Here is a 24,126-nt window from a genome sequence, read left to right as displayed (position 1 = left end):
CGCGACCCCGACACGGCACCCCGCTGCGCGCGCACTGCGCCGGGGCGGGGCCAGCGCGCGGCCGCAGGTGCGCTTTTGCGCATGCGCGGGGCCTCGCAGCCGTTTGGCGGCGGGTTCGATTCAAACGGCGGCTGAGGGGGCGCGCGGCCGCCATGGAGGGGGAGCTCTCCCGCATCCCCGTCTACACCGCGCTCCACCGCGCCGGCCCGCCCGCAGGTGCGTACCCTCTCCGGGAGGAAGGGAGGAAGGGCGAGGGAGCCTTGCCCCGCTCCTCCGTGGGGCGGAGGGGCTGGTGTCCGGGTTAGGCCGGGATGGGAGGGAGGGGAGTGGTGTCTGTTAGGGAGCTCCAATATCGCCTTGGTCTGTGGCGGCCGGTGCGAAATCTAATTACGGGCTTTATTCAGCTGTTTTGTCGCTATTTAAGGCTTGGGTGAAGCCCGCCTTTGCTAAGCGCGCACCTCGCAGCGGGGTGGGCGGTTGCTGGCCGCATCACGGCTCAGCCCCGGTGCTGGGCCTAAGGAGCGTGTATGGCCTGCGGCGGCCCTCGGAGCCTGAAGGCGCTTCCCTTCGGGAGCTCCTGCCTCTGGAAGTCCTTTGATACTGCCTACAGCGCTGTAGAAATGCGAGCGTTAAAACCCGGGGAGCTAGTCTGTCGGTGGGAACTGCCGTGTTACTCTAGTAGAAATGTGCTTATGGGTATGTTGTCTGAAAAATACTGAACTTGGGTAGGGAAAAAGAAAAGCTTCCTAAATCCACTATATGAAGAAAGCTTTATATACTCAAGCAGCTGCGGTTTAAAGCCAAATAAACTTTATGTAGAAAGCTAGTTCTCTGTAGTGTTATTTTAGAAGTGTATCTACTCACAGTGAATTGAAATATGCAGCTCTCTTAACAGAGTTTCAAGTGGGCCGTGTTTGTTTTGCTTCCAGTGCTGAAAAACTTTGCTTGGAAACCTGTGGCATACTGTCTGCTTCATGTTGAGACCTCCTTTATTACCGTGCCTATATTATCACTTTCAAACTTTCTTTCATTAGTGCTAACCTGGTAACTGTGTTTTAACACTGCCTATCATCTAAGCTATCCGTGGCTTGTTTTGGACACTTAATCCTGGGTGAAGTTTGAAGACTGCCCTTAGTTGTCACTACCTTGAAGTGTCCATTCTAGCCAGACATAATTGTGATTTACCTCAAATTGAATGCTTAAGAGATGCAGTAGTTCTGTGCATTATGGCGATCATTTGCAGGCTGTAGCGTTTCCGTTGTTGTCTTTTTCTTGCAGAAACGCAAATGGCTTTTCCTTCAAAGAAGCAATGCATCAGCAAAACAGCAGATCTAGAGTTCAACAAAGATCCCAATTTTAACTTTAGCTCAAACATTCCAGCAGATGGTGTCTTCAAAGCTACAAACCAAGGGTAAATGAAAGTAAAATATTGATGGATTTATTACTTGGCAAGTGTCCTAAAGATGACTTAGCATTTTGCAGATATTGTCAAACTAACAGACTCGTTAATCTGCAAGAATGCAGTAGTCTTCTGGTAATTGTATTTTACCTGTGTTTTAAGGTTGCCTAAATCTGCCAAGAAAGTGGAACCGCCTTCAAAGAAGACAGCTACGAGAGGGTACGTTTCCTCAAATTTCTGTTAGTTGCCCTCGTGCAGTAATGTTCCCTCTTGGAGGGTTATGATGAGCTCTCACCCATGCATAGCTTGCTGGCCAAGTTTGCTGATCAAAGCTTTTGGTCAGAAACAAGAGCAAATGCTTCAAAAAAGGGTGTGTTTGAGGAAGTAAAAGAGGAGGTGTGTAATACTGATATTTTTGCCCCTGAATATTTGATGTTTGACTCTACAGACCTCTTAATAGATACAAACTAGAAGCAGAGCTGAAGACCAAGAATCAGCTGTTAGAAACAGCCAAACAGCAGCTACACTCCAGACTAACAGGAGCACAGGTAAGGAAAGGGGTGGGGGGTGAATCATTGAGTAATTCTTGTATTTTGATCCCTACAGGGTCAGATCAAAGGATTGAGTTTGATAGGTCAGTAGAGTTTGGGTGGGCTGGTTTTTTTCTCCTCTGACCCCGTGATACCTGCTAGAACCTGGAAATCAGCAGAGCTGCAGATGGATTTGGACAGATAATGCATCCGGGTCACTCTTAAATAGTCATCAGAGATCTAATTCCATTTTAAACTCATTGTGGGAGAACATTTCAAGTTCACACCTATACATTCACATGAAATTTTATTAAAACAGCCTTGATATTGCCAGATGCTTCCTAGCTACATCAAGAGAAACTGCAAACAATCACTTGCCACTGATGGTTTGAGGTCTATTAATTCTTTTTCTTCTGCAGCTCTGAACATACAGTAGACAAGCTATCCAATTCCCTTGTTCCTTTCGCCCAATCTCTCCTAGCTTTGTTAACCCATCACGTAGTGTGCTGTGAAAGTATGTACATCATTGAAGATGTGGGTTCAGGAATGTGCATGGTCTCATTTTAGTAATGAAGAACACTTTATTTGGATTTTGGTCACTGCTGTGCGCTAAGTTTGAGGGACAGTGACCTCATTCTCTTCTGAGTATTTAACGCAGAGCTCAGTTTATATAAGCTTATGTTTCTTCACGTGCTACTGTGTCATATTGTTGCCTAATCTCTTAGTGTTTTTGTCTTCTTCTGCAAGTTTTTTCCAATCTGCTCAGCACTGGTGAGGCCAAACTTGGAGTATTGTGTCCTGTTCTGGGCTCCTGGTACAAGAGAGACACAGGCATACTGGAGAGAGTCCAGCAAAGGGCCACTAGGATGATTAAGGGACTGGAGGAAAGGCTGAGAGAGCTGGGACTCTTCAGTGGATTCTGTTTCAAACAGATTTGACTTTCTTGAATCAAGCTGAGTTTCAGAATTAGCACCTTATTATTCACCACCTCTTAGAGATCACTCTAGGATGCACTTGGCACAGTATGTCATGTGCAAGTGGCCCTGCTGGTAACCTCCAGTTGTAAAAGCTCACTTTATTTCCTAGTTCTTCAAGCAGTTACTAATCTGTGAGATGATCATTCCTTTTATCTCACAGTTTGATTTCTTTAAGAGCCTTTGAGACCTCCTATGAAACATTCAAAAAGCTTCTGACATGATCAGCTGGATCACCCTAATCCACATGCTTATTGATTCTCTTGGAGAATTGCATTCAACTTGTGAGGTTGATCAGCTTATCTGATTGCCTGGTAATATCTGAACTGTGTAGGGAATAATACTGTGGCTTAAAGATTCTAAGATGCCCTTTTCCTCCCAATGTTTATATGCTCTGCAATGCATCAAACTCTTGAATTATTCATATATATATGAGAGGGAGCACAAGAAAAGATATGTTAGGATTGCCTAAAAGGAATTTATCTCTATGATCGATTTTTTTTTTCTAGTAATTGCTATGACATGTGGATGTGATAAATGTATTAATCCTGTCAAGAAGCAGGAGTAAGGATCTGCAACAGATTCTTTGGCTGTGGTTGTAGAGATGGAAGGACAAGATTTGATTCTTGGTGCTAGTGGAGCGCTTGTTAAGCCATTAGCGTTACACTCGGTATTACTGACTAATGAGAAGAAAATCTCCTTGGAAACTTGATTCACTTACAACCACTGTTAATGACAGGGCACTATAAAGGAGTTAAAGGAGGAGAATGAAGGCCTGGTACAAGAAGTTGAGAAGCTCAAGAAATTTCAGGAGACTTGCATGGTGATTTTGGAAAGCAGAAACATTGATCCTGGTAAGGACTACGCATTTCACATACTGTTCTAGTACTCACTCTTTGCAACTGTTGTTTTTTTTTTTTTTTCCCCTGTGATGTGACTGTTCATAAGACATTTGGATTCTGCTTCCTTGCTAAGGAAATTCTGCTGTATCTCCAGGCAATTTTAAATTTTTTTTTTCCTAGCTTAAGAGAAAAATCTGCTTCCTGTATTAGGCCCTGTCCTTGATAAACTTTGAAAATAATTTAGTCTTTCTTTACTCTGAAAAGCTGTTAGATTCTACAAGCAAAGTTATCTGTATAGTAGAGGTTTGCTAATAGATCTCATGAATTAGTTACAGGCAGCAACATTTTGGAGGAGGAAGAAAAGACACAAGAGTGCCAGAAGCAAACAACGGTAAGAAAATTTTGAAATAGCAATAGGAGTTCAATGGGCTTTGAGGGGTCTGTGTGCTACTGCCCTTTTCTACTGATGTCGTGGAAACAGCTGCTGAGACTCGCATTTATTTGCATTATATTAAATTATTTTCCTTTTGGCTCTTCAGCTGTTAACTGAGAAGCTCATAGAAGAATTGAGGCTATTTAGTCAAACAGCTGCGAAAGAAAAGGAGATGCTTCAGGTAAGACTGTGACTTTGTTTGACTCAACCAGGTAATGAGCGTCTGGTGCTGAGTGAGATTCTGAAGGTTATTTTGCTCCTCCCAATCCTGCTCTGCTCTTCAAATGAGCTAGACAGTGAAAGCCTGCAGTATTCATCTTCTGTTATAAATATATGTGCATTAAGGAAACTGTATGTGTCACTCCCCTTCTAAATAGAGGGCTTAAAGCAAAGGTTATGGTGGAGCAATGTTAATTCTCATGTCGGTCATTTCAAGTTAAATTATGTACAATTGAACTTGAAACAAGGTAGAAGGTGAAAGTGATATTAATGACTGATAGCTTCCAAGTTACACTGAATCAGTTCCAAAGTGAAGATGGATGTCAGGACTGGAAACAGAGCTGTCTCTGTGGTTTTGCCCCAGCTGGCAGCTACACACCAGCAGCCGCTTGCTCACATCCCCCCTAAGGGGATGGGGAGGAGAATGAGGAAAAACTCATGGGTTGAGATAAAGAAAGTTTAATAGGATAACAAAGGAAGAGAATAATAATAACAATAATAATGATGATGATAAGACAAATGATGCACAAATGCAATTGCTCACCACATGTGGAAGGAAAAAAACAATCCTGGTGCCCAGTCCATTTCCGAGCAGCAAATCTGCCTCCTGGCCAGCTTCCCCCGTTATATCCAGAGCACGATGTGACGTGGCAGGGAACGTCCCTTTGGCCAGCCTGGGTCGGCTGTCCTGGCTGTGCTCTCCCAGCAACAACTAAAACAATCAGTGTGTTATCAACATTACTCTCATCCTAAATCCAAAACATAGCACTGTACTGGCTACTAGGAAGAAAATTAACTATTGCCAAAACCACTGCTTAGACCAGCTCCTCTCCTAAGGGAGTTTTCCAGGCTGCGTTGCAGGTGGCTGTCAGCACCACTGGCAGAACACTGATCCACCAGTCTGGCTGTTACACTGGAACTTGGAGCGCTTGATCTAACTTGGCGACTGTTGCAGCCCAGTGACCTCAGGTAGTCTCTCTGGGAGAAGTATGCAAGCACAAGCAGCTTCAATAATACTGTCTATATATTGATCAAAATAGTAATTAAATTACAGTTCCACAATTCTTTGTAAGAAGCTTAAGAGCTAATTAATGAAATAGCTGTTATATAAGATGTCCTAAATTCTGGTCACAGATAAATTGCTGTTTTCCTCAAGGAACAAAGGTAAAAGACATCCCAGTCAAGGCAGGCAGGATCCCACTGAAGAGTCCAAATGCTTTAGAACTTGGCTTTGCTGCTCAGTACTTTGGTGTCAGTAAAATGTCGTGTACGCTGACTTTTCTACACAGACGGCGATGGCTAAGTGGAAATCGGCAGAAGAGGAGCAACGCCAGTCCATGGAGAAGCATTCCTCCTTTCAAGCAGAAATTAAGGAATGCTCAGCAATACTTGATGAGTTGGAGCTGCTCCTGGCTATGTGAGGCACAAGGATGGGACTGTACACTTTTTTTTTTGTTTTACTCCTAGCTCAGTGGTCTCTACTTTGCAAACCTAGTTCTTATGTTGCGATGAGCAGGTCGCTGCTCTCTGCAGGGCAGGAACGGGACGGGTGACTGGGGGAGAGCGGCGATGGCTGGCTGCTCTTGTTGCTCGTCCCTGGCCTCGCCGCTCACCTCGCTCTGTTTCAGTCGGGCACCGTGTTGTAACTCTGGGTGGTTTTTAACCCATTAAACGTACCGGGAGGACGCGGACACGCGCTGTTCTTTCCCCGCACCGCGCTGCCCCGCAGCCGCCGCTGCCCTTTGCCTCCCTCCTTCTTCCGGGCCCCACCGGAGAGGCGGGCGGCGGGGCGGGGCGCTCCCCCGGGGCTGGGCCGCGCCTGCGCGCCGGTGCAGGCCCGGGGCAGCCATGGCGGCGGCGGCGGCGGCGATCGGGCGGGTGGTGGGCGGCGCGGGGTTGCGCGGAGCGCGGCGGCGTCAAACGCTGGGGCTGCTGCGGCGGGGCTGCGCGGGGCTGGCGGTCGACGATACAGTCAACGGGCTGAGCGAGGAGCAGCGACAGGTAGGGGCCCGCCCGGCTCTCCGCGCTGCCCGGGGGCTGGGGGGGGGGGGGGGGGCGGTGGCCCCGGGCCCTGGCGGCGCGCCTCTCTGCCGGGGGTGTGGCGGGGCTCCCGGCGGTGATTGGCTGCGGCCGTGGGGAGCCGACCTATCGCCGGGCGCGCAGAGGGGGCGCGGCCCGGCCCCTTCGGTGAGGGCGCGCCCCGGCCACGTGTCCGCAGTGCCCGGCGGGAGCGATCGTCCGTGCCCGGCCAAAGGCGGTCCCAGCTTGTTCTGGCTTTTCCTCACCGGGGGAAGGCGTCTCTTCACGGTAAAGCGCCAGACGACGAAGCATTGCGTAAAAAAACGTCGTCTGCGTGCACGTTGGGCCTGTTTGATGAGAAATAACGATCAGAAATACGATCGCCAAAGAAACAAATTGATTGGGTCTTGTCAAGTCCTCTCAAAAGAAGTGTTGGAGCTCTCCCAGCTTGTTCTCCTGCCCAATGGGGGACTTAAAGATTTAGGATAATAATTCTTAGCTTTACTGTTCTCTCTGGTGTCCAACAGCAGCCAGTGCTAGCCATCAGAGCTCTTACTCCCAGCTGCCCCGGGGCAGGGAGTCAAGGGGTTGGACTGGACAGGCTCTGCCCATGAAACTCTTCCTCCGTGCTTCTCAGGGCTGGAGCTACAGCCTTACTTTCTAGATAATTACGACAGTGCAAGTGTACAGATGTACAAAATAAACTTATTCTTGCTTCTTCTTTACTACAGAATTATTTTTTGCCAAGTTTGTGTTCACGGTTTATAGCCTTATCAGCTTGAATTAACTTGATGTTTCTTTGTGCTTCTACACTCAGCAGTGTAAAAGGAGAAAAATATTCATGTAGTTCTTATCTGTCTGGTGGAAAAGCTAAAAAAAAAAATCAGAAGTAGATCTTCAGTATGTTAGTTAAACTGTGAATTAAGAGCACTGTAACTGATAAACTGGCTTAGCGTATCAGGGATGCCTGTCTGAGTCTATCCCTCAGTCTCTAATCGATTAAGATTTTTTTATTATTATTATAGCTTTAGACACTTTTTTCTTTTAAGCTTTATGCTCGAATTTACCGCTGTCAACTTTGTCACAATGGAAACATGTCTAATGGATTTTGGGGTTTTTTTAAGTTTTTAAATCTGGTGGTGGTGGGAAAGCTTGTTCAGTGGTGCTGGAATCCAAGGTCAGGGTGGCCATGGAAACTAACACATCTTCATGGTGAAAAAGCGGATGCCTTGGTTGTGCAGGTGAAAGAAAGGCAGAGAAGCGTGGGCATGTTTCAGTTTGTTCCTTCTGCCTCTTCTGCAGTTTAAACAGCAGAGGCTTTCAGCCTCTAAGACTGTTCCTCCACCAGCATTAATTTGTGGGAATAAAGAACCAAAAGGAAAAATGAGATTGTTAAGCTCTACCATAATATCTAGACAAAGTTTTAAAATCTTCATACTAGAGACACTTAAAAAGATATTGTATATGTTTTTTTAGTATGCCGGTAGAGCTCTGCAGAATACATGTGTGCAAGTATTCAGATTTTAAAGTTTAGAAAAAGATTTTAAGATTCTTTTAACACTTGGATCAATGAGGATACCTGACTTTATCAAATTTTCCCTCTGTGAAAAATAGTAGGATAGCTAATGTAGTTCCAGTTTGATACACCAACACATTTTAATTAGTATGCATGCTTATTACAGGCATCTGCATATAATTAAATGAAACCGTAAGCAGCTACTGGCTGGGGATAACACATCGTAAGCTGTTCATCAGCTTTCAACGTGTCCTGACCAAACCCACGCCCTGAAGCCCTAGTGCAGGCGGTAGTGTTCTCTTGTGTTGGGGTAAGGCTGTTGAGGTTCGATGCTGAGAGGAACTTAAGTACATCAGTATCTTCTCTCTAAAACACTACAGGGCCTTTCATATGGTCTTTCAGCCAGTAACCTGAAACATCGATTTCCTTATGGTTTCGTGATTCTGGGTTTGGGATCCTGGAGTCACCTGGCAGGGGAACGTTGGCAGTATCCCAGGGAGAAAGGTGACGATATATCGATGAGATGTAACGTATGTGTTTCTCCTCACCTCTTTTCCCAGCTTAGACAGACCATGACAAAGTTCTGTCAAGAGCATTTGGCTCCGAAGGCCCAACAGATTGACCAGGAAAATGAATTCAAAGGCATGCGGGCAAGTATTTCATGTGTGCATTTAAAATAGATGGTAGTGAAAGCCTGTCTGTACTTTGATGTGTACATTAATCCAGAAAAGAATCCCAGTCCACACCACAGGAACATATGCATTAACTTTTTAAACTTAAAAGCCATAGAGATTTTTTGATTTCCTGTTTTATCTTTTGTTAGCAACTTTCAGCAACCTGGGGCAGAATTCAGCCAGCATCCAATTAAAAAAAAAAATATTAAAAAAGGGATTGATAATGGTCTTGTTTGGATTTTTATCATGGTATTTCTGCTTGGCTCTGTTCCGACTCCTCCCCTAATATGTGCTTTGTATTCTCCTAGCTAGGACCCTTCCTTGGACAGTTTGAGTTTGTTGTGAAAATATTGTCTGCAAATGCTGAAACGTAGAGTTGTTTGACAGTCGAGCTGAAGTTTGCCTCCCTAATAAAACCAATAAATTCTGTGCAACAGGATGGTTTGATTGATGAAAATGAGATATCCAACTATTGGTTTTCATAAGCTCCACAAGACTTAAAAAGCTCAGAACATCTGCTAGGATTTCCCGGAGCTCTGATGTTGACATTTTCAGGGATATAGGCATAGCTTTGAAGTTAAGCATATAAATTTAGTCCGGTGCTCCAGATGTCATCCAGAGCTATTCAATAATACTTTTTGAAGTCTCTGGAGACTATTCACTGATAACTCTCTTATCGCTGGACACTGAGGCCGCGTTACAAGCGTTCACCTGTGTGTGCATCGTGCAGTGGAGGAGAGGCTGCAGTCTGAAGCAGCAAAGAGATGACCCCTCTAGCATGCATGTGGTCCTCACGGGTGACGTCCTTTGCTACTGCATGATGTCATAGCTTCCCTCTTACTCTGTGATGCCATGTGCTAGATGCAGCTGATGTGTATATCTCAAGTCAGCCGTTGGCTCTGTGCCTCAGATCTTGTGTTTGTCACTTGCCAGAGTGATAAATCTGGGTGATAGCCCAACGGAGGAGTCAGCGGTCAAGGAGGACAGCTTGTCGTCTGGCAATGAACTTTGTAGCACGCGTGTCCAGCTGAGCAAAACTCAGCTGCACTGCCCAGTCCCACACAGTGCCTCGTGTCCGGGCAGTCTTGAAAACCTACAGGTTATGGGAACACCTTGGATTATGGATTCAGCTCCTTTAGCTTCACAGATCCAAGGTGTTCACAAATTCCCTGTTGTGGTCACCTTCTGTCACTTCTCCAGTGCCACCTGCGAGGCGGGCAGCAGCACCTCTGCCTGCCCAGCTGTAACGTTCCCTTTTTGTGATCTCTCCCAAGGAGCCCTCCTTGGCTTTACTTACCAGTTTCTGTTTTACTAGAAGAGTTAAATTGCCAGCTAATATTCTAAGTTTTTCCAGGGTTTCAGTGAAGGATAACTTACTCTAACCACTGTTTGCGGCAACCACAGGCTGATAGGCCTACACAGCGCTGCCAAAGCACAGTGACAAGGATGCATGAGGTAAAAGACAAGCATAAATTTAAGTCCTAGCATCCTAAATTATCTTTAGCGAGAGATAGTATATGAAAGCCTAGAGGTGCAGTTTTTAAATTAATGAGAGGTTTTAATTCATCAAAATTCTCCTTAAACTGGGCAATGAGTTACATCTTAGCACCTGTCCTTCCAGAATTAAATTCAGGTTGTGAATTTTCACTGAATTCAACAGACTACTCCCATGTGCAGCATAACTAAGGTCCTTAAGTCTGTCTGGGTTCTTAGTCCAAAAGTTGGAGCTGCTGCTGCAGGATACATAGGTATCGATGTATTTCTCTCTGAGATATCACATGAATAAAGTAAATTGATGTGCCTGGTGAGCTGCCTGGGAAAGCTTCTTACGGTGATGCCCTGACCGCGAGTCTGGACTGAGTGCTTGTTCTGTATTTGTAGGAGTTTTGGAAGAAGCTTGGGGAACTGGGAGTTCTGGGGATCACAGCTCCTGGTAAGTCTGTTCCCACCTTTTACCTTCTGCTGGGTGACTCTTCAAACGAAAGAGAAACTACTTAAAGTCACACTTTCCAGTTCATACCAACCTGCTCTGTGATATGCTATCCATTTTGTCCAGAAGCTCCTATCTTCATGTTTTTAAAAACTCCGTCACAACTTTTGTTGTTCTTCGCTGACTCAGAATCCTTTTTCCTTGTTAGACTTCTGGACAATTACCAAATGCCTTTTACAATTCAAAAGTACCATTCAGAAATGATTTCTCCAGAGATAACATGTACAACTCGAACATGTTCGCGCTTCTCTAATATGAAGCGTTTGCTGCGAGTGTCGAAGAATGAAAGCTATAGATAAAAGTTTCCCAGAACAAGCATTCATCTCTAATAGGAGAAGTTAACGGGTATAAAACAGTGTTCTGAAAAGCTGTGATAACTAATGGGGAGCTGACCACATCCAACCAGTCAGAAAAAATCAGGGTAAATCTTATTCAGCCTCGTCCAGGTTAGTTGAAAAGTGTTTTGATTAATGTTATAGATTACTGAGGCTGCTGTGGTCATGCTGAATGCACTAACGCAGTGTAATGAGGAGAAGCCCTTAGTGGAGAAAAGCGGCCAATGGGGCCTTTATTTCCCCATCGTAAAGTCTGTGTTTCTAGATGTGCGCGTGCAAAGGCTTCTGCAGAAGCAAGCTGAATAGCAATGCGTTGAAATAATGCCTCTGCGTTTCTTTCAGTGGCACTGAGTCTGCTTGAAAGAGTCTGTATTTCTGCTTGCTTTCTCTTTACTCTTCCCAATTTAGTGCTGCTCCTGTTTTTTCTCACTCTTACCTTCTTTCTTCTTTGATGTTGTGCCTGAGGCTTACAGCAGTTTCCCACACTATAAATAAGCCATCCCCTCATGAGTCCTGTCCTTTTTGATTTCCTCAAAGATTTACCTCTCAAACCCTCCCATGCCTAGAAGTTTTTGCCTTATTTTTGATTGTGTAGCTATGTGCAGTTTCTTTATTGGCATTGGTTTTGTTGTAGGAGGTGGAGACTGGGATTTAGGATGCGAAGATAATGTGAAACCTTATGAGGGCGTATGCTCAATTAAATGGCGTATTTGGGTACCAGTGGGTCACGTCTGTTAAGGGAGTGTTTTAAATAACAGTACTTTTTGTTTTCTTTTAAGAACTAAGAAAGCTATGTTGGTTTGATGTAATTTTCCATTTATTTTATGAAGAGCAAAGTTAAGAAATGTACATATGTACAAATATATAAAGATATTTGCTCTTGCTGTTGTTGCTGCTTGCTCACAGCAGTCACGTTGATGACGAGTAAGTGCTCGTGGATACCTCCCTGACTACTTTGCAGTGTTTACGTCCTCCTGGTTTACTTCTCTTAGCAGTACAATCACTCGCTTCTTGCCTGTAGAGCAAAGCTTTTACTTTGGGATGTGACTGTATTTGTGGGTATATAAATGTGTGTCTAGGTCTATATGTATATATTTATGTAGGCTGTCAGCTGCTCAAGGCCATTATGCATTTCTCAGCCTTCTCTTTTTTTTTTTCCTGCCTTCTCTCTCTCCCTGTTCTACAATGTGCCTTTACTCTTTACCACCCATTTTAGACTCGGCTCAGTGTGCCTCGCTGGATTCCCAGTTGCAATGGATATGCTGCTCTGTTTCACTTCATCCTCTCTTGAAATCCACTTTTTTGCCACTGCTGAGTTACAGTATTCTCATTCTGAATCAGCCATCTATCTAAATGCTGATCTCCTGCATGGTTGTGGGTATAGAGGAGTGTCTAATACCCCACTTTTTGAACAGTTTGAGGATTCCTCACTTGTTATGACAAACACACGTGGACTTTACAAACTTTGCCTGTGTCCCTTTGTCCCCTCACCTAATACAGGTTGCCACTTTGTGATTTAATCTTCATGGTAGTATTAAGGTTGCACTTAAGGATGGTCAACAAGAAGGACTTGCTATTGTGCAATTGTCAGTAGCATGGTTTAGATGTATCCTTATGGATGTTATATGTATAAAACTATGCTGTAAAAGTCAATTATTGATTATGCTGAAGAAGTAACATCACTGTGCCTTTAAGATAAGAAAACTGAAATTCAGAGAGGACAGGGAAAGCCAGAGATGCCCAGCTCAGGGACAGTGTCAGTCAAAGCCAGAAGGTCTCTTGTAAGCGTCTTAGCTCTCATTTAAGACTGAGCCCGACCCTGGGATCTTGTGCTTGTGTGATATACTCCATGGTGGTTAACATCAGGTGTCTCTTCTCTTTTCAGTGGAATATGGTGGATCTGCTTTGGGGTATCTGGACCACGTGCTGGTGATGGAGGAAATTTCTCGGGCATCAGCAGCTGTTGGACTCAGTTATGGCGCCCACTCAAACCTTTGTATCAACCAGCTAGTGCGTAACGGCAACGAGGCCCAGAAAAACAAGTACTTGCCCAAGGTATGTGGCGGGAAGAGGGGGGAAACGGAAAGCATTTAGGTTTTGGCTGTATGCGAGGGTAAGTTCTTTCTCAATGTGTAGCGTTTTAAGCACTAGCTAATTTCAGTCACCCAGCCTTTAGGAAATAGTGTACTTGCCAAGCTTGCCCTTCTCTAGCTTGTTAATTTTTGTGCGTTAATCCATATTGACCTCAGCCTGTGCCGCGGTCCGCGCCTGCAGGCACCATAATCCAGCTCTCTGGAGCTGTGGTACTAAATGAGGCTTTGAGGTGACACTGGATGATATTCTTCCAAATTCCCAAATCATTTTGAGATTTCTGGATGAAACTCACTGCTTTCCTATTTTACATTCTCCGTTTCTCATTGCCCAAATGCTTGGCTTGCCTATGCTAATTAACTACATCTGAAACTTCATCATTTGGGGCATTGATGTTTGTGAATCAAAGGCATGTTAAACAGATTTTGGTATTTAAACGCATGGAAAAACTTAACTAGTAGATTGAATCCCAGCTACTGAAATTATAAGCGAAATTATCAGCACGAGAAACTTGATGTAAACCACATGCAAAGTGCAGTGTCGCTTCTTCAAAGCGTTGTGCAGCCTGCTAATGTGTAACCCTGAGTTGTCCTCATTGCTGCTCAGGAGTATTTTAATGCCATCATTCGCTGCCTTTCAATGAGATGGGCGATCACTTTAGTCTGTCATGTCTTGGTTCATGACTCAGTACTTGATGGTACTTAACTAATTTTGAGCATATCACGAAGACCTCTGTAGAAATGCACTGATAGATTGAATGGGTTGAACATGTATCTTCAGCATTGAGTCTATTCTTAAAAAAAAATAAGAGATCAAAAGGAGGAGAAGACAGATAAAAGTACACAGGGAGAAAAAAAAGGCAAGGAGAAAAGGGCAGGATGAAAGGAACAGCAAAGAGCCTGGTATGAGCAGGCACAGAAGGAGGGTGTCCATCTGCTGGTGTAGTGTGAGTGTGGGGGACCGGGCTACGAGAACATTGCTGAGAACTTTGCAATCTCTTTTCATCCCCCTCACTGGCCTTTTGTGTTTGACAACTCTTGTTTATGCAAAAGGGCAGTCCTGAAGCGCAGAACAAGGAGCTTGTCAAAGGCATATGGCTGCCTGCATGGTTCTTTTGGCACCTTCCTGGAGATGGTGTTTTATGAGCGGGGCTGTGCTCATCTAGCTCAGACGTGGGTTGCGTCATCCTTCTCATCCCACTGTGATTTGGTTCTGTTCCCTCAGCACAGCAGCACAAGGGAGCTCCCTGCTAGGACGCTACTAGGAACAACGGCTCTCGTTTGCAGTTCTTGCATAGAACAGCTACTGTGGAGATTCAGTGCGGGAAAAAAAAAAAACGAAGCAGGCTAAATTGGGAACAGTAACAATGCTGCTATTCTCCCTCGCTTCCTTGTATTTGTCTGTTCTTCCAGCTAATCAGCGGGGAGCACATTGGAGCCTTAGCAATGAGTGAACCCAATGCTGGATCTGATGTTGTGTCCATGAAGCTGAAAGCAGATAAGAAAGGTAAAGCCTGTCACGTGCTGCCTGGATAGATAGCCGGCGTAAATAATGTCTGCTGTAAACTTAGACTACCCTCCCCAACACCACTGAGATACGATGCTTAGTCTCGGGTATACCAGGCCGTGCTTGCAGGCTTGTGCTGCCTCCCAGAAGATTCAGTGTGTGATAAAGCACAGTAGTAGAGACACAGGGTAGATGGTTGAAGGTCTAAAAGTAGATTTCTGATGAAGGTGGTGGAGGTTGGTGGTATGATTGAATCAGTGCTAGGTGCTTTAATTTGTCAGGCGTTCCTTAAACTGTCTTTGGACTCCGGAAATAAAGGAAATGACGTTTTTTTTGAACATGGGAAGGATTTGTGCATGCTGTTTGTGGGGATCTTAAAGAGGATCCTTGGCAGCCTCTTTTGAAATAAATGGAATGAGGATGTAAGTGTTGCTCTGTTGTCTGTTGTGAGCTAACAGATTGCAGCTCTTTCCTTCTAGGAGACTACTTTGTTTTGAATGGGAACAAATTTTGGATCACCAATGGGCCAGATGCAGATGTTCTCATCGTTTATGCTAAAACTGACATTAATGCTGTTCCAGCCTCCCGAGGTATAACTGCGTTCATCGTGGAGAGGGTAGGTTTAATAATTCTCACAAGCTGATTGTAGTGTGGTTTTTAAAGCTAACTCCTTCATCCTTACTGGCTCACTTAGAAAGAAAACTAGCTTGGCTTCTGTAACTGTCAGCCCCTTGCTCAAAGACAAACTACTCCCTGCCTGAATTCCGTAAACCCATGAGATTAGTCCTCTGCCCCAGGGACATGGCGTACTGCACTGTCAGCTGGGCACTCCTGAATTCTGGTATCCAAGCATATAGCCGGTCTTGTGGGCTAGAAATGTGGAGACAATGGACAAGATACTAATATAAAAGGGCTTGCTTGTTGCCAAAAATTGTCAGAGACATTGGAGGCCTGGTAAATATGTCCTGCTATCCCATTTTCTAACTTTGTGCATTTGTTTTTGTTTTTTTTTTAAACCAAGACATTAAACCAGCTCTATTCATTTCTTCTTCCCTCTGTTTTCTTGCACTGCCCCTTTGGAATCCTGAAATGACCCTGGATGCAAAGCAGAGCAGGCCAAAGGGAGCAGAAATGGGCTGTTCAAGGAGGAGCCCTTGGAAAACAGGAATCTATTGGGTTTTTTCTTCCTTTTTAATTATTTGAGGCTATGCTATGCACATCTCTGTCACCACAAGGAAGACAGGAAGCTGTAATAAAATAAACGATACTGGAAGTGTGAAATCTTGGAGATCAGTAAACCTCCTGATGGACTTAGCAATTAGAATAGTTTGGTTACTGGCAAAGGTTGCAACCCTTAACTCTAGGAGAGTCAGCGTCTGCGGCTGTCCAAATTATTTATTTAATATTTCTGGGCATTAGAAAATGGATGCACTCAGTTTGTATGTGCCCTCCCTCCCCCCATGTGCATGTTTCTCTGCTCGTTTGCTTCCTCTGCACTTGCACTTATACCTGTTCTCGTTCCCAGAGTGGGCAGATCACTTTGACTCCCTTCTGGTACCCTACGTGTGTTCACGTGCTCAGGGAAATTTCACAGATCTCTAGTGATCTTATTTAGTCTGTCAGCATTGAGATTTGAAATGTATTTTTAGTGTCTTGACTTCGCAGGGAATGCCAGGTTTCAGCACAGCCCAGAAGCTCGATAAGCTGGGAATGAGAGGGTCGAATACCTGTGAACTGATCTTTGAAGACTGCAAGATCCCCGGTGAGTTGGGTTCAAATCAGGACAGTATGCATGTGGTGGTTTCCTGTCTTCCTGATCAGATAAATTGGATCACTAATTACATGCATGTTCAGACTGTGACCTAGAGGGCTTTGCAGATGGTTATCTGCTCTTTGGCAGCCTCACAACAGAGCTGGTGAAACTGGAAAAGTGGAAGTGACTGGATTCCAGTGAATGAGCACAACCCTTGTTGGGTCACTCCTGTTTCACCCTCGTGGACCAAAGTCTTAACCACTGCTTCTGCAAAGCATAGGGGAGGCTTCCAAAGAGACTTGTTTCCATCAGAGCTCCTCACCTTGTATATAGGAGAGCTTTTTTGCCTTGAAGGATTTTTTTTTTTCCTCCAAAATCCCTGGAGACTTTCCAACAGGCTTTTGGTTTGCCTGTAACATTTCTGAGTCCTTTTGGGGTCAGGGCCTGAAAATGAACATCCTTTCCCCCATTAGTTAGTACAGCAAGGGTCATTGTAATGGCCATTTTTATTACTCCAGTGGCCGTTTTTGTTGATAGAAAAATTACAGCCACTATCCAGCAAGTGGAAGAGATGCCTTGTCTGAACTCATGAAAATCCTAATTGCAGTGCAAGTAACTCCTGCTCCCCATACACCACCAAAAGCCTCTCTGCAGTTAAGTGGAAGAGTCTCAGCTGAAATCTGACATTTCTAACTTTATTGGATCCCTCCACTCTGAAATCAGAAAGGCCAGTGCCCAAGTCTTCAGATCATCTCCTGGGCAATCATCCGTACAGAACAGCATGTTCTCATGGTAACGGGATTTCCATTTTCTGATAACTCGGAGAAGCACAGCACTGCAGCGTTGAAAGTTAAGACACTTTGCACTCTGGCCATTAATGCTGCTTCTGATCTGCCTTGGCAGCTGAACCAGTTTGATGCCATTTCATAGGTCTGCAGAATCTTTCTCTCAGATCAAGATGTCCCTCTAGTACTGCAAGTCTATCCACTTTAAAAAAACTTGGGTTTTACTGTCAGCCATGCTCCACTGAGTGTTTTTCTCATAGTAAGTGTTGTCCACAGATTCATTCGCTCATGTTGCATTGGGAAAAGTTGGTTCAGAGCCCCAACTTTTTTTTCATGTGATACGCAGCCAGCGGGTCTGCCCCGCCTTGTGCAGTCAGCACGCGTGACCTTCAGCTCACCACACACCTATCCATCCCTTTTCCCTGGACGCACAGGAAAGTGTTCAGGCTATTGAGTCCTTTTTTAGCTGTGAGATGTCATTACTCATGAACAGCTTTGTCACTTTATTATTACTGATGCTGGCGTTTGTGTTCTGTTCTTCAAAGTAATGTTTGCTATTAGTATTTTTCTTTCTTGTCTGTGGGGCTTTTGAGCTTTTTTTCTCTGAAAGCCCAGCTTCATTCTTCTTCCTCTTTCTAGCTCCAATGCCATGATGATGGCCCTGCAGTGGCTGCACTTCTCCATAACCTACATCAACATGCTTTTCAATAAGCAGGAGAAAATGCAGTCCGTGAGCTTCTGCCACTGAAAACCAGATTATTTATTTCAGGAGACTATCTGCATGTGTCCAAGTCCCATCTCATTTTCACTTTGCATATCACACCTCTCAGATCTCTCGTGATCAAAGCCTGAAGTACATGTCAGTTCTCCCATATGGCATGATCAGTGGATAATCACTGTCCATCTACAAAGCTCAGTTGTTAGTCTTTAAGTTCTCTCCTGATTGTAAGAGTACAGCCTTGCTGAGATGAGCCTTTTGTTCCTGCTTCTCTTTTTATACTTGTTAACATCAGCGCATGCTTTAGATTGTCCCAAAGTGAAACGGTTTCTTGAGGTTTTTTGTCAGCCCATTATCTAATGTGGCTCTTTTCCCGTTCCATTTTCACAGAAATAATACGTGTCTTTTTAAAACATTTATTTATAACAACTGCAATGTTCTGTTCAGCCCCCCTTACAGAAGAGGGGATAATGACTATTTGTATTCTGCCCTCTCAGAAGACTAACGTATGTCACTCCACGTGCGATAAGTGGTCAGCTTTGACTGCTTGCCTGTGTAAGCTTTGGTTCCTGTGTTGGGAACGCTCAGAGAGGTGACCCAAGCGTATCAGCCCAGGATTTGCATTCATTTCAAATGCACACTCAGCAGACATCAGATGATAACACTGTCGGTTTGGGTTAGATACAAACTAATGGAACGGTGAAGGGGGCTCCCAATTTGTCCTCACAGGCTATTAAATCTCCTGTTCTTGTTGGTACAAATGCTGAGCTGGAAGATCTCTGGAGGGCACCTTGCTCCTGAGAAAACAGGCAAGAGAATAGGAGCGATCGTAGATGCACTTTAGGACCCTTTACTGCCTTTTCCTTTTTCGCTTTGGTTGGATTGAAAAGACATTTCAGTGGTAAGGAGTACACGTATCAGAACTCAGCACCTGTCTAGCTCATCCTGAATGTTTGTGTCTCAAGCCAAAGAGAAAGGTGCACGAGACTGAAAGTTTGAATCCTCTCCCCAGTGAACACAGGCCCTCAGACAACAGCTCGGCTTGGTTTTGCACGCAAGTAAATCACTTTCCTTTGCTGATTGCAGCTGAAAATGTCTTGGGGACGCTGAGCAAAGGAGTCTACGTTCTGATGAGTGGACTGGACCTGGAGAGGCTCGTGCTGTCTGGCGGGCCACTGGGGTAAGCCTTTGTCATCCTTCATGGATCGTAAGGCCAGAAGGACCCTTCACGGTCACCTAGCCCGGCGGGTCTCCAGCTGGGGTTGCAGCTCTCAGTGGGACGCGTCTTGCATGGAGGACTGAGATACTGAGGCAAGGCTTGGGAGGAGGTGGCTGGGCGAGTTGGGAGGAAGCAGGAGCAAGGGGATGCCGTAGCTGCTGGGTGCTCTAGCTGTGTCGTAGCTGCTCGCTGCTCTGACGGGCTCCTGCTGGAGGGTACTCGGCTCGGCACTCCCAGGCAGCCACAGCTTGCTCTGTGTGTGCTCCACCTTTTCCTTTAGCTCTCCTCACCTCCCCGCTCCTCGCACGGTTTTTTCTCACTTTGAAAGAGAGAGTGAGTGAGTGGAACACCCGCTGAGGGGCAAGGGATAGAAGAAGCAATGCCAGAAGGAAAGTTTGCAAATCTCTGCCTTCCAGCATAGCACAAGCCACAGACCCTCCAGAGCATGCTTTTGAAAGTATTAGTCTTGATGTAAACATTTCCAGAGATGGCAAATCTGCCTCAGTCCCCGACTGCTTGCCTGTGTATCCCTACAGCATGTATTACTCTGGGAATAAGCAGCTCATTTGCGTTACTGATTCCTGAAAAATCTAAAACACTATCCAGACTGTCACACAGAAGGACCACTGGACCGGGTAAAGGGTTTATTCTTCGTTTATTCAGTCCTTAAGCTCCCCAGTAATTATTTTTACCCTACAGTCCTTTTCCCCTCCCAAGTGGTCTCTCTGTACTAATCCTCACGTGGAAAGACTATCTTCCACAAAGCAGAAGGAGGATTTTTTTTACCCTCCTTGTTCTTGCCTATGCTTTTTTTTTATCGTACTGGCTAGTACTCCTTGAGTTGGTGATCTCTGGAGAAACAAGGCAGCACAAACCGTCCTGCCTACAGTTATAAGAAAGCTCTTCCACTCTTTGTCTCAGTCCCCTGAATTAAGAAGGTAAGGCCTTACCACAAGATGTCCCAAATGAGCAATATGTAGAGCACTAAGGAGAAAAATGGGACCTTTGGATTTTATTTTTAGCATTTTTTGAGTGGAACTGTGGGAAGACAGCAGCGTATCATTTTAGGTATGAGAATCTTTTTGCCATAGATTGCGCTTCCAAGTTTTAATTATTATTAAAGAATAGTTCTTTTGTTTTTCTGCATATCTGTGCTTTTCTTAGGCTCATGCAGGCTGTTCTTGACCATGCAATTCCATACCTACATGTAAGAGAAGCATTTGGACAGAAAATTGGCCACTTCCAGGTGAGGCAGAAGAGGACTTAGAAAGTTTTGTCGTCTTGCGTTTCTCTTTAAAAATGAGAAGACAGAGAGCTCTGTCATGGGAGGGCTTCGTGTAGAGAAGGTTGCGTGGAGTTTGTGCTGGGGCTGCATGATGTAAGGATGTGGTGAGAAAGTGAAAGGATCTCTGAGCCTGCTTACCCGAGGCCGCTGGTGGTGGGGGAGAGACTGCGGCTGACATCTGCGCATCTGTGAATTGACAGAACCTCCAGCTCCCTCGTAGGTGTCTGCTGAATCCCCATCTTCTCATTTGTCTGGTTTCTCTGAGATAGTTCGGGCAATCGGTGATCCCCAGTGCTCGTGCAGAAAATAATCTTCCCCTCACTCATGTTAATGTCTCTCTTGTCTCCCGCGACATGCAGCTCATGCAGGGCAAAATGGCTGATATGTACACGCGGCTGATGGCGTGTCGGCAGTACGTCTACAACGTGGCAAAGGCCTGCGACCGGGGCCATTTCAATGCAAAGGTGAGCTCGCTTCCACCTGGACTGCACCTGCGGGGGGAGTTCCTTTCCCCTTGGTCCCACATCATGAGCAGGGTGGAGGTGCTGTGCTGGGGGTTAAAATGACTCGCTCACAGCCCTACCTGCCTTTTTTCTAGCCCCCAAAGAAAAAGAAAGCCTTGTTCTACAAGGCAGCAGACTGAGCAGCATCAGTAGGTGTTTATTGGAAGCCCAAACACAATATTCTGGCGATTGTGAGGGGCTGCAGCAGTCATTCCGAGGTGTTGTCATCTCCACAACCTGCGCTGTCACCACAGCGTGCCCACAGGAGGGGACTGAGTGTTTAATGGTTGGAGCACAGAGCCCTGCATCCCAAATCAAATCGCATTGGTCTCCTGTGGGTATGATGTGCGTTTGTGAGAGACCAGCTCCCCTGGGGCACTCTTTGCTTTGGTTTTTTTTTTTTTTTCTTTTTCTGTCTTCATGTGGCCTTTACAGACCCGACACAAGTGTTCTGTAGTGAAAAAAAAAAAAAAACTGCTGCAGCTTCTTGCTCGCTGGGGAATGAATCCTGTGCGTTTGTGATCAAGTAGTGCAGGCTTGTTAGCAGATGTCTGTAGAGTAACGGAAAGGTCAGAGCAACATGGAGGTTGGAGACGGGCCGGTGACACCTTTCCTGACTGTCATCATTGTCACTCTCCTTTAGGACTGCGCTGGAGTGATCCTGTATTCGGCAGAGTGTGCCACCCAGGTGGCTCTGGACGGGATTCAGTGCCTGGGTAAGGCTCTGGCGGCCTTTGTTTCTTTGCTGGAGAGAGCCAAGCGCAGTGCAAGAGCGGTGCTCTCTCCCATCCCACCCTCAACCCCTGAAATCGGAGAGAAGAAATGACTTTTGACTTCTTTTCCACTGCAGGTGGGAACGGTTACATCAATGACTATCCCATGGGGCGTTTCCTGCGTGATGCCAAGCTCTACGAGATCGGGGCAGGCACCAGTGAAGTGCGCAGACTTGTCATTGGCAGGGCGTTCAACGCCACTTTTAAGTAACGTCCAGCAGTGGAGAGGCAGCACCCTGAGCACCACGAGGCCTTGGACCATAGAGGCTGGAGCGCACAATTCTTCTTCTTCCTGCTTGCGAATCTGGGCTCGTCGCTCGTGGGCTCTCTTCTGCCTGCTCCGCGAACAGACGCTGCTGGACTGGGCTTTGATAAAATGAATCAGATGGTTCATGGAAGGAAAAGTGGTTTCTCTCCTCTTGTGATCATCCTGATTCATCCTGTTGATAAGCCACCCTGATTCCCAGCGTCACAGGGCTGAGGTTCATCCAGGGGACGTATCACCATTGAAGCAGGCTGGTGAGCAGTGTGCCTGAAACGAGGCAGCCATTGCTGAGCGCAGAAAGTCAACCCCCAAAAAAATGGACAATGGGGGAACAATTTTGTTCTTTCAAAAAAAGACCCTGAGTGCCATTAAATAGCTAGCATTTTAGCATTTAGCACATTACCACTGGAAGGTGAAATTTCCCATCGTGACCTTCCGATGGGATTAATAACTTCCATTTTGGGAACTCGACGCCAGCCACCTCATGGGGGTGGCTGTCACGAACTCCCGAGCATTGTTGATGCACAAGCCGTGTTTTAGGTGACGATTCCTAGACCCTCATTAAAATACCACATCTGTTTCTTTGCATACTTCCTTTCCTGCTCCTGCTGCTTCTCGAGATATTTCAGTGCAACCCCAAGTCTTTGCTGCCCTGATTGACTGCTTCCCGCTGTGTTATTCATTCAGAGGTGTCACCATCCATCATTCTGGGAACAGTTAAAACGTCAGACCTGTATTGTGACATCCATGAATGAAGCAGGCAGGAGGAGGTTGACTTTTTGGGTTGGGGTTATTTGTTGGGGTTTTTTTTTTCTGAAGGTTGTTCTTTTGGCAAAGGCATGTATTCACACTCCACCTTCGGCTGGCTGGAGAAGTCAGAGCGAGTGCAGCAGTATTTGTGGGTGTTTTCGGTGCATATTATATACAGCAAATTGAAGTTTACCTAGCCATATTAAAGAAAATTGGACAGTATACTGCCAGCCTTAAAGAGTGAATCACAACAAAAAATCGTATGTTGTAAATATGACAGAACAATTAATTAAACGGTTGTCACGCAGGCAACCTCCCAGCAGTTTTAACAAAAAAGAACTTAAAGCTTTGTGTGGCTTTTTTTGGTTGTAGTTGACATCTGTCTATACTAGGTAACAGTAGATTAATACGAAATTTTAAAATGCCACGGATCGAAGAAACATTCACCTTGAATCACCAGGTAAGTCACCAAGTGTTTTTATAAAAAAGTCATAAAATTTCACTTTATCCAGAGCTAGAAACAGCTTCTAAAGTCATGGTGGCAGTGCCATCTTCCCGACCTTCGTGTTTGCTCAGCTGTGGTGGATGGCTGTCGCTCTGGAGTGTCCCAGGGTTTAATTTTTGGCCTTAGCCTCCGGATGGAGGCAGTGGAGAGTGGGCAGAGGCGGCCGGTCAAGAATATGTCACTGAGCTGCACCTGAAGATGCTTCGGACACGAGCCTCGAAGCACAAGCGAAGCGCCCTTCACACGTGAAACACGAAGTGCGGCACTGTACGTTAATGTAAGAATTCATTTCTGTGACAGGCGCTTCGATTTGATCCCAGAATGATTACAGGTGTCGTCTTCTCCCGGACGTGCAAGTCTCAAAGCCGCTGCAGTTGCTACACCCCAGCCTAGCGTCCCGTGGAAGCCCGAGGGCAGGAGTTTCCAGGTTTGGGCAGCAGATTCCTGCTGCGCTGAGTAAGGGCAGCTTGCAGCCCTCAGCCCCACAGCCCTCCTCCCTTCCAGCAGGCTGTGGCCGGGGCAGGAATGCAGCAACCGCTGCTCAGCTCGTCTGCTCGCTACCGTAGCTGCGGTTTCTGTGTCCAGTAGAATGGCAAATCTAACTGGAGAGGCGGCGGGAGCACTGCAGGGGTGCCAAGGGGTGCAGGCGCAGCGTCTCTAACGCGTATCGGAGCCTCGTATTTTACCTGTGTGTTCCTCAGCTCTTTAGTACGGGAATGAATCGCTGCAATTTCCCCTCGAGACTCTCAAAAGAACATCGGAACTGAATCGCTGCGTTAGGCTCCATCTCTGGCCAGGGGAGCTTCTCTAACGAGCGTTAGAGCCACGTCGGGATGGTGCAAGATTCAGAGTGTTAAAAATGGGTTTTCTAAGCTGGAAGGGACCCACAGATTCTTAAAGCTGTCGTCTAATGTCGGAGAAGTCTGTTTTTTAATGCACGTAATAAATAATGCCTTCACTTTCTAGGCTGATCAGCACCTCGGAGTTAGAGGTAAAATGAATCAATGTCTAACGCATCGCGGGACAGGGTGGAGGCAGAGAT

The 24,126-nt window shown here is 45.7% G+C and overlaps 2 protein-coding genes across 2 annotated transcripts; both read left to right on the top strand.

Moving 5' to 3' along the window:
- Positions 1-97: 97 nt before the first annotated feature.
- KNSTRN (kinetochore localized astrin (SPAG5) binding protein) lies at positions 98-6,118 on the top strand. The gene is made up of 8 exons (XM_054827338.1): positions 98-216; positions 1,279-1,411; positions 1,562-1,618; positions 1,848-1,947; positions 3,643-3,757; positions 4,075-4,136; positions 4,285-4,359; positions 5,687-6,118. The coding sequence occupies exons 1-8, from the start codon at positions 153-155 to the stop codon at positions 5,816-5,818; spliced, it is 738 nt and encodes a 245-aa protein (XP_054683313.1). The 5' UTR covers positions 98-152; the 3' UTR covers positions 5,819-6,118.
- Positions 6,119-6,205: 87 nt separating this feature from the next.
- Positions 6,206-22,801, top strand: IVD (isovaleryl-CoA dehydrogenase). The gene is made up of 12 exons (XM_054827337.1): positions 6,206-6,398; positions 8,493-8,582; positions 10,488-10,539; positions 12,817-12,986; positions 14,435-14,528; positions 15,008-15,144; positions 16,194-16,290; positions 18,871-18,964; positions 20,168-20,249; positions 20,648-20,752; positions 21,435-21,507; positions 21,642-22,801. Exons 1-12 carry the CDS (start codon positions 6,246-6,248, stop codon positions 21,773-21,775), a joined length of 1,281 nt encoding a protein of 426 aa, XP_054683312.1. The 5' UTR covers positions 6,206-6,245; the 3' UTR covers positions 21,776-22,801.
- Positions 22,802-24,126: the final 1,325 nt, after the last annotated feature.

The sequence above is a fragment of the Grus americana genome, chromosome 5 (assembly GCF_028858705.1).
Source record: "Grus americana isolate bGruAme1 chromosome 5, bGruAme1.mat, whole genome shotgun sequence".
NCBI lineage: Eukaryota > Metazoa > Chordata > Aves > Gruiformes > Gruidae > Grus > Grus americana.
The sequence above is the reverse complement of the archived record's forward strand: the minus strand, read 5'-3'. Positions and strand labels throughout refer to the sequence as shown.

What these genes read in the sequence shown, in the direction of transcription:
- IVD (XM_054827337.1), top strand. Translation starts at nt 6,246, where the DNA reads ATGGCGGCGGCGGCGGCGGCGATCGGGCGGGTGGTGGGCGGCGCGGGG. An exon ending in TGAGCGAGGAGCAGCGACAG is followed by an intron (nt 6,399 to 8,492) that starts GTAGGGGCCCGC and finishes CTCTTTTCCCAG; the next exon opens with CTTAGACAGACCATGACAAA. An exon ending in AAAACAAGTACTTGCCCAAG is followed by an intron (nt 12,987 to 14,434) that starts GTATGTGGCGGG and finishes CTGTTCTTCCAG; the next exon opens with CTAATCAGCGGGGAGCACAT.
- KNSTRN (XM_054827338.1), top strand. Translation starts at nt 153, where the DNA reads ATGGAGGGGGAGCTCTCCCGCATCCCCGTCTACACCGCGCTCCACCGC. An exon ending in CCAGACTAACAGGAGCACAG is followed by an intron (nt 1,948 to 3,642) that starts GTAAGGAAAGGG and finishes TGTTAATGACAG; the next exon opens with GGCACTATAAAGGAGTTAAA. An exon ending in AGTGCCAGAAGCAAACAACG is followed by an intron (nt 4,137 to 4,284) that starts GTAAGAAAATTT and finishes TTGGCTCTTCAG; the next exon opens with CTGTTAACTGAGAAGCTCAT.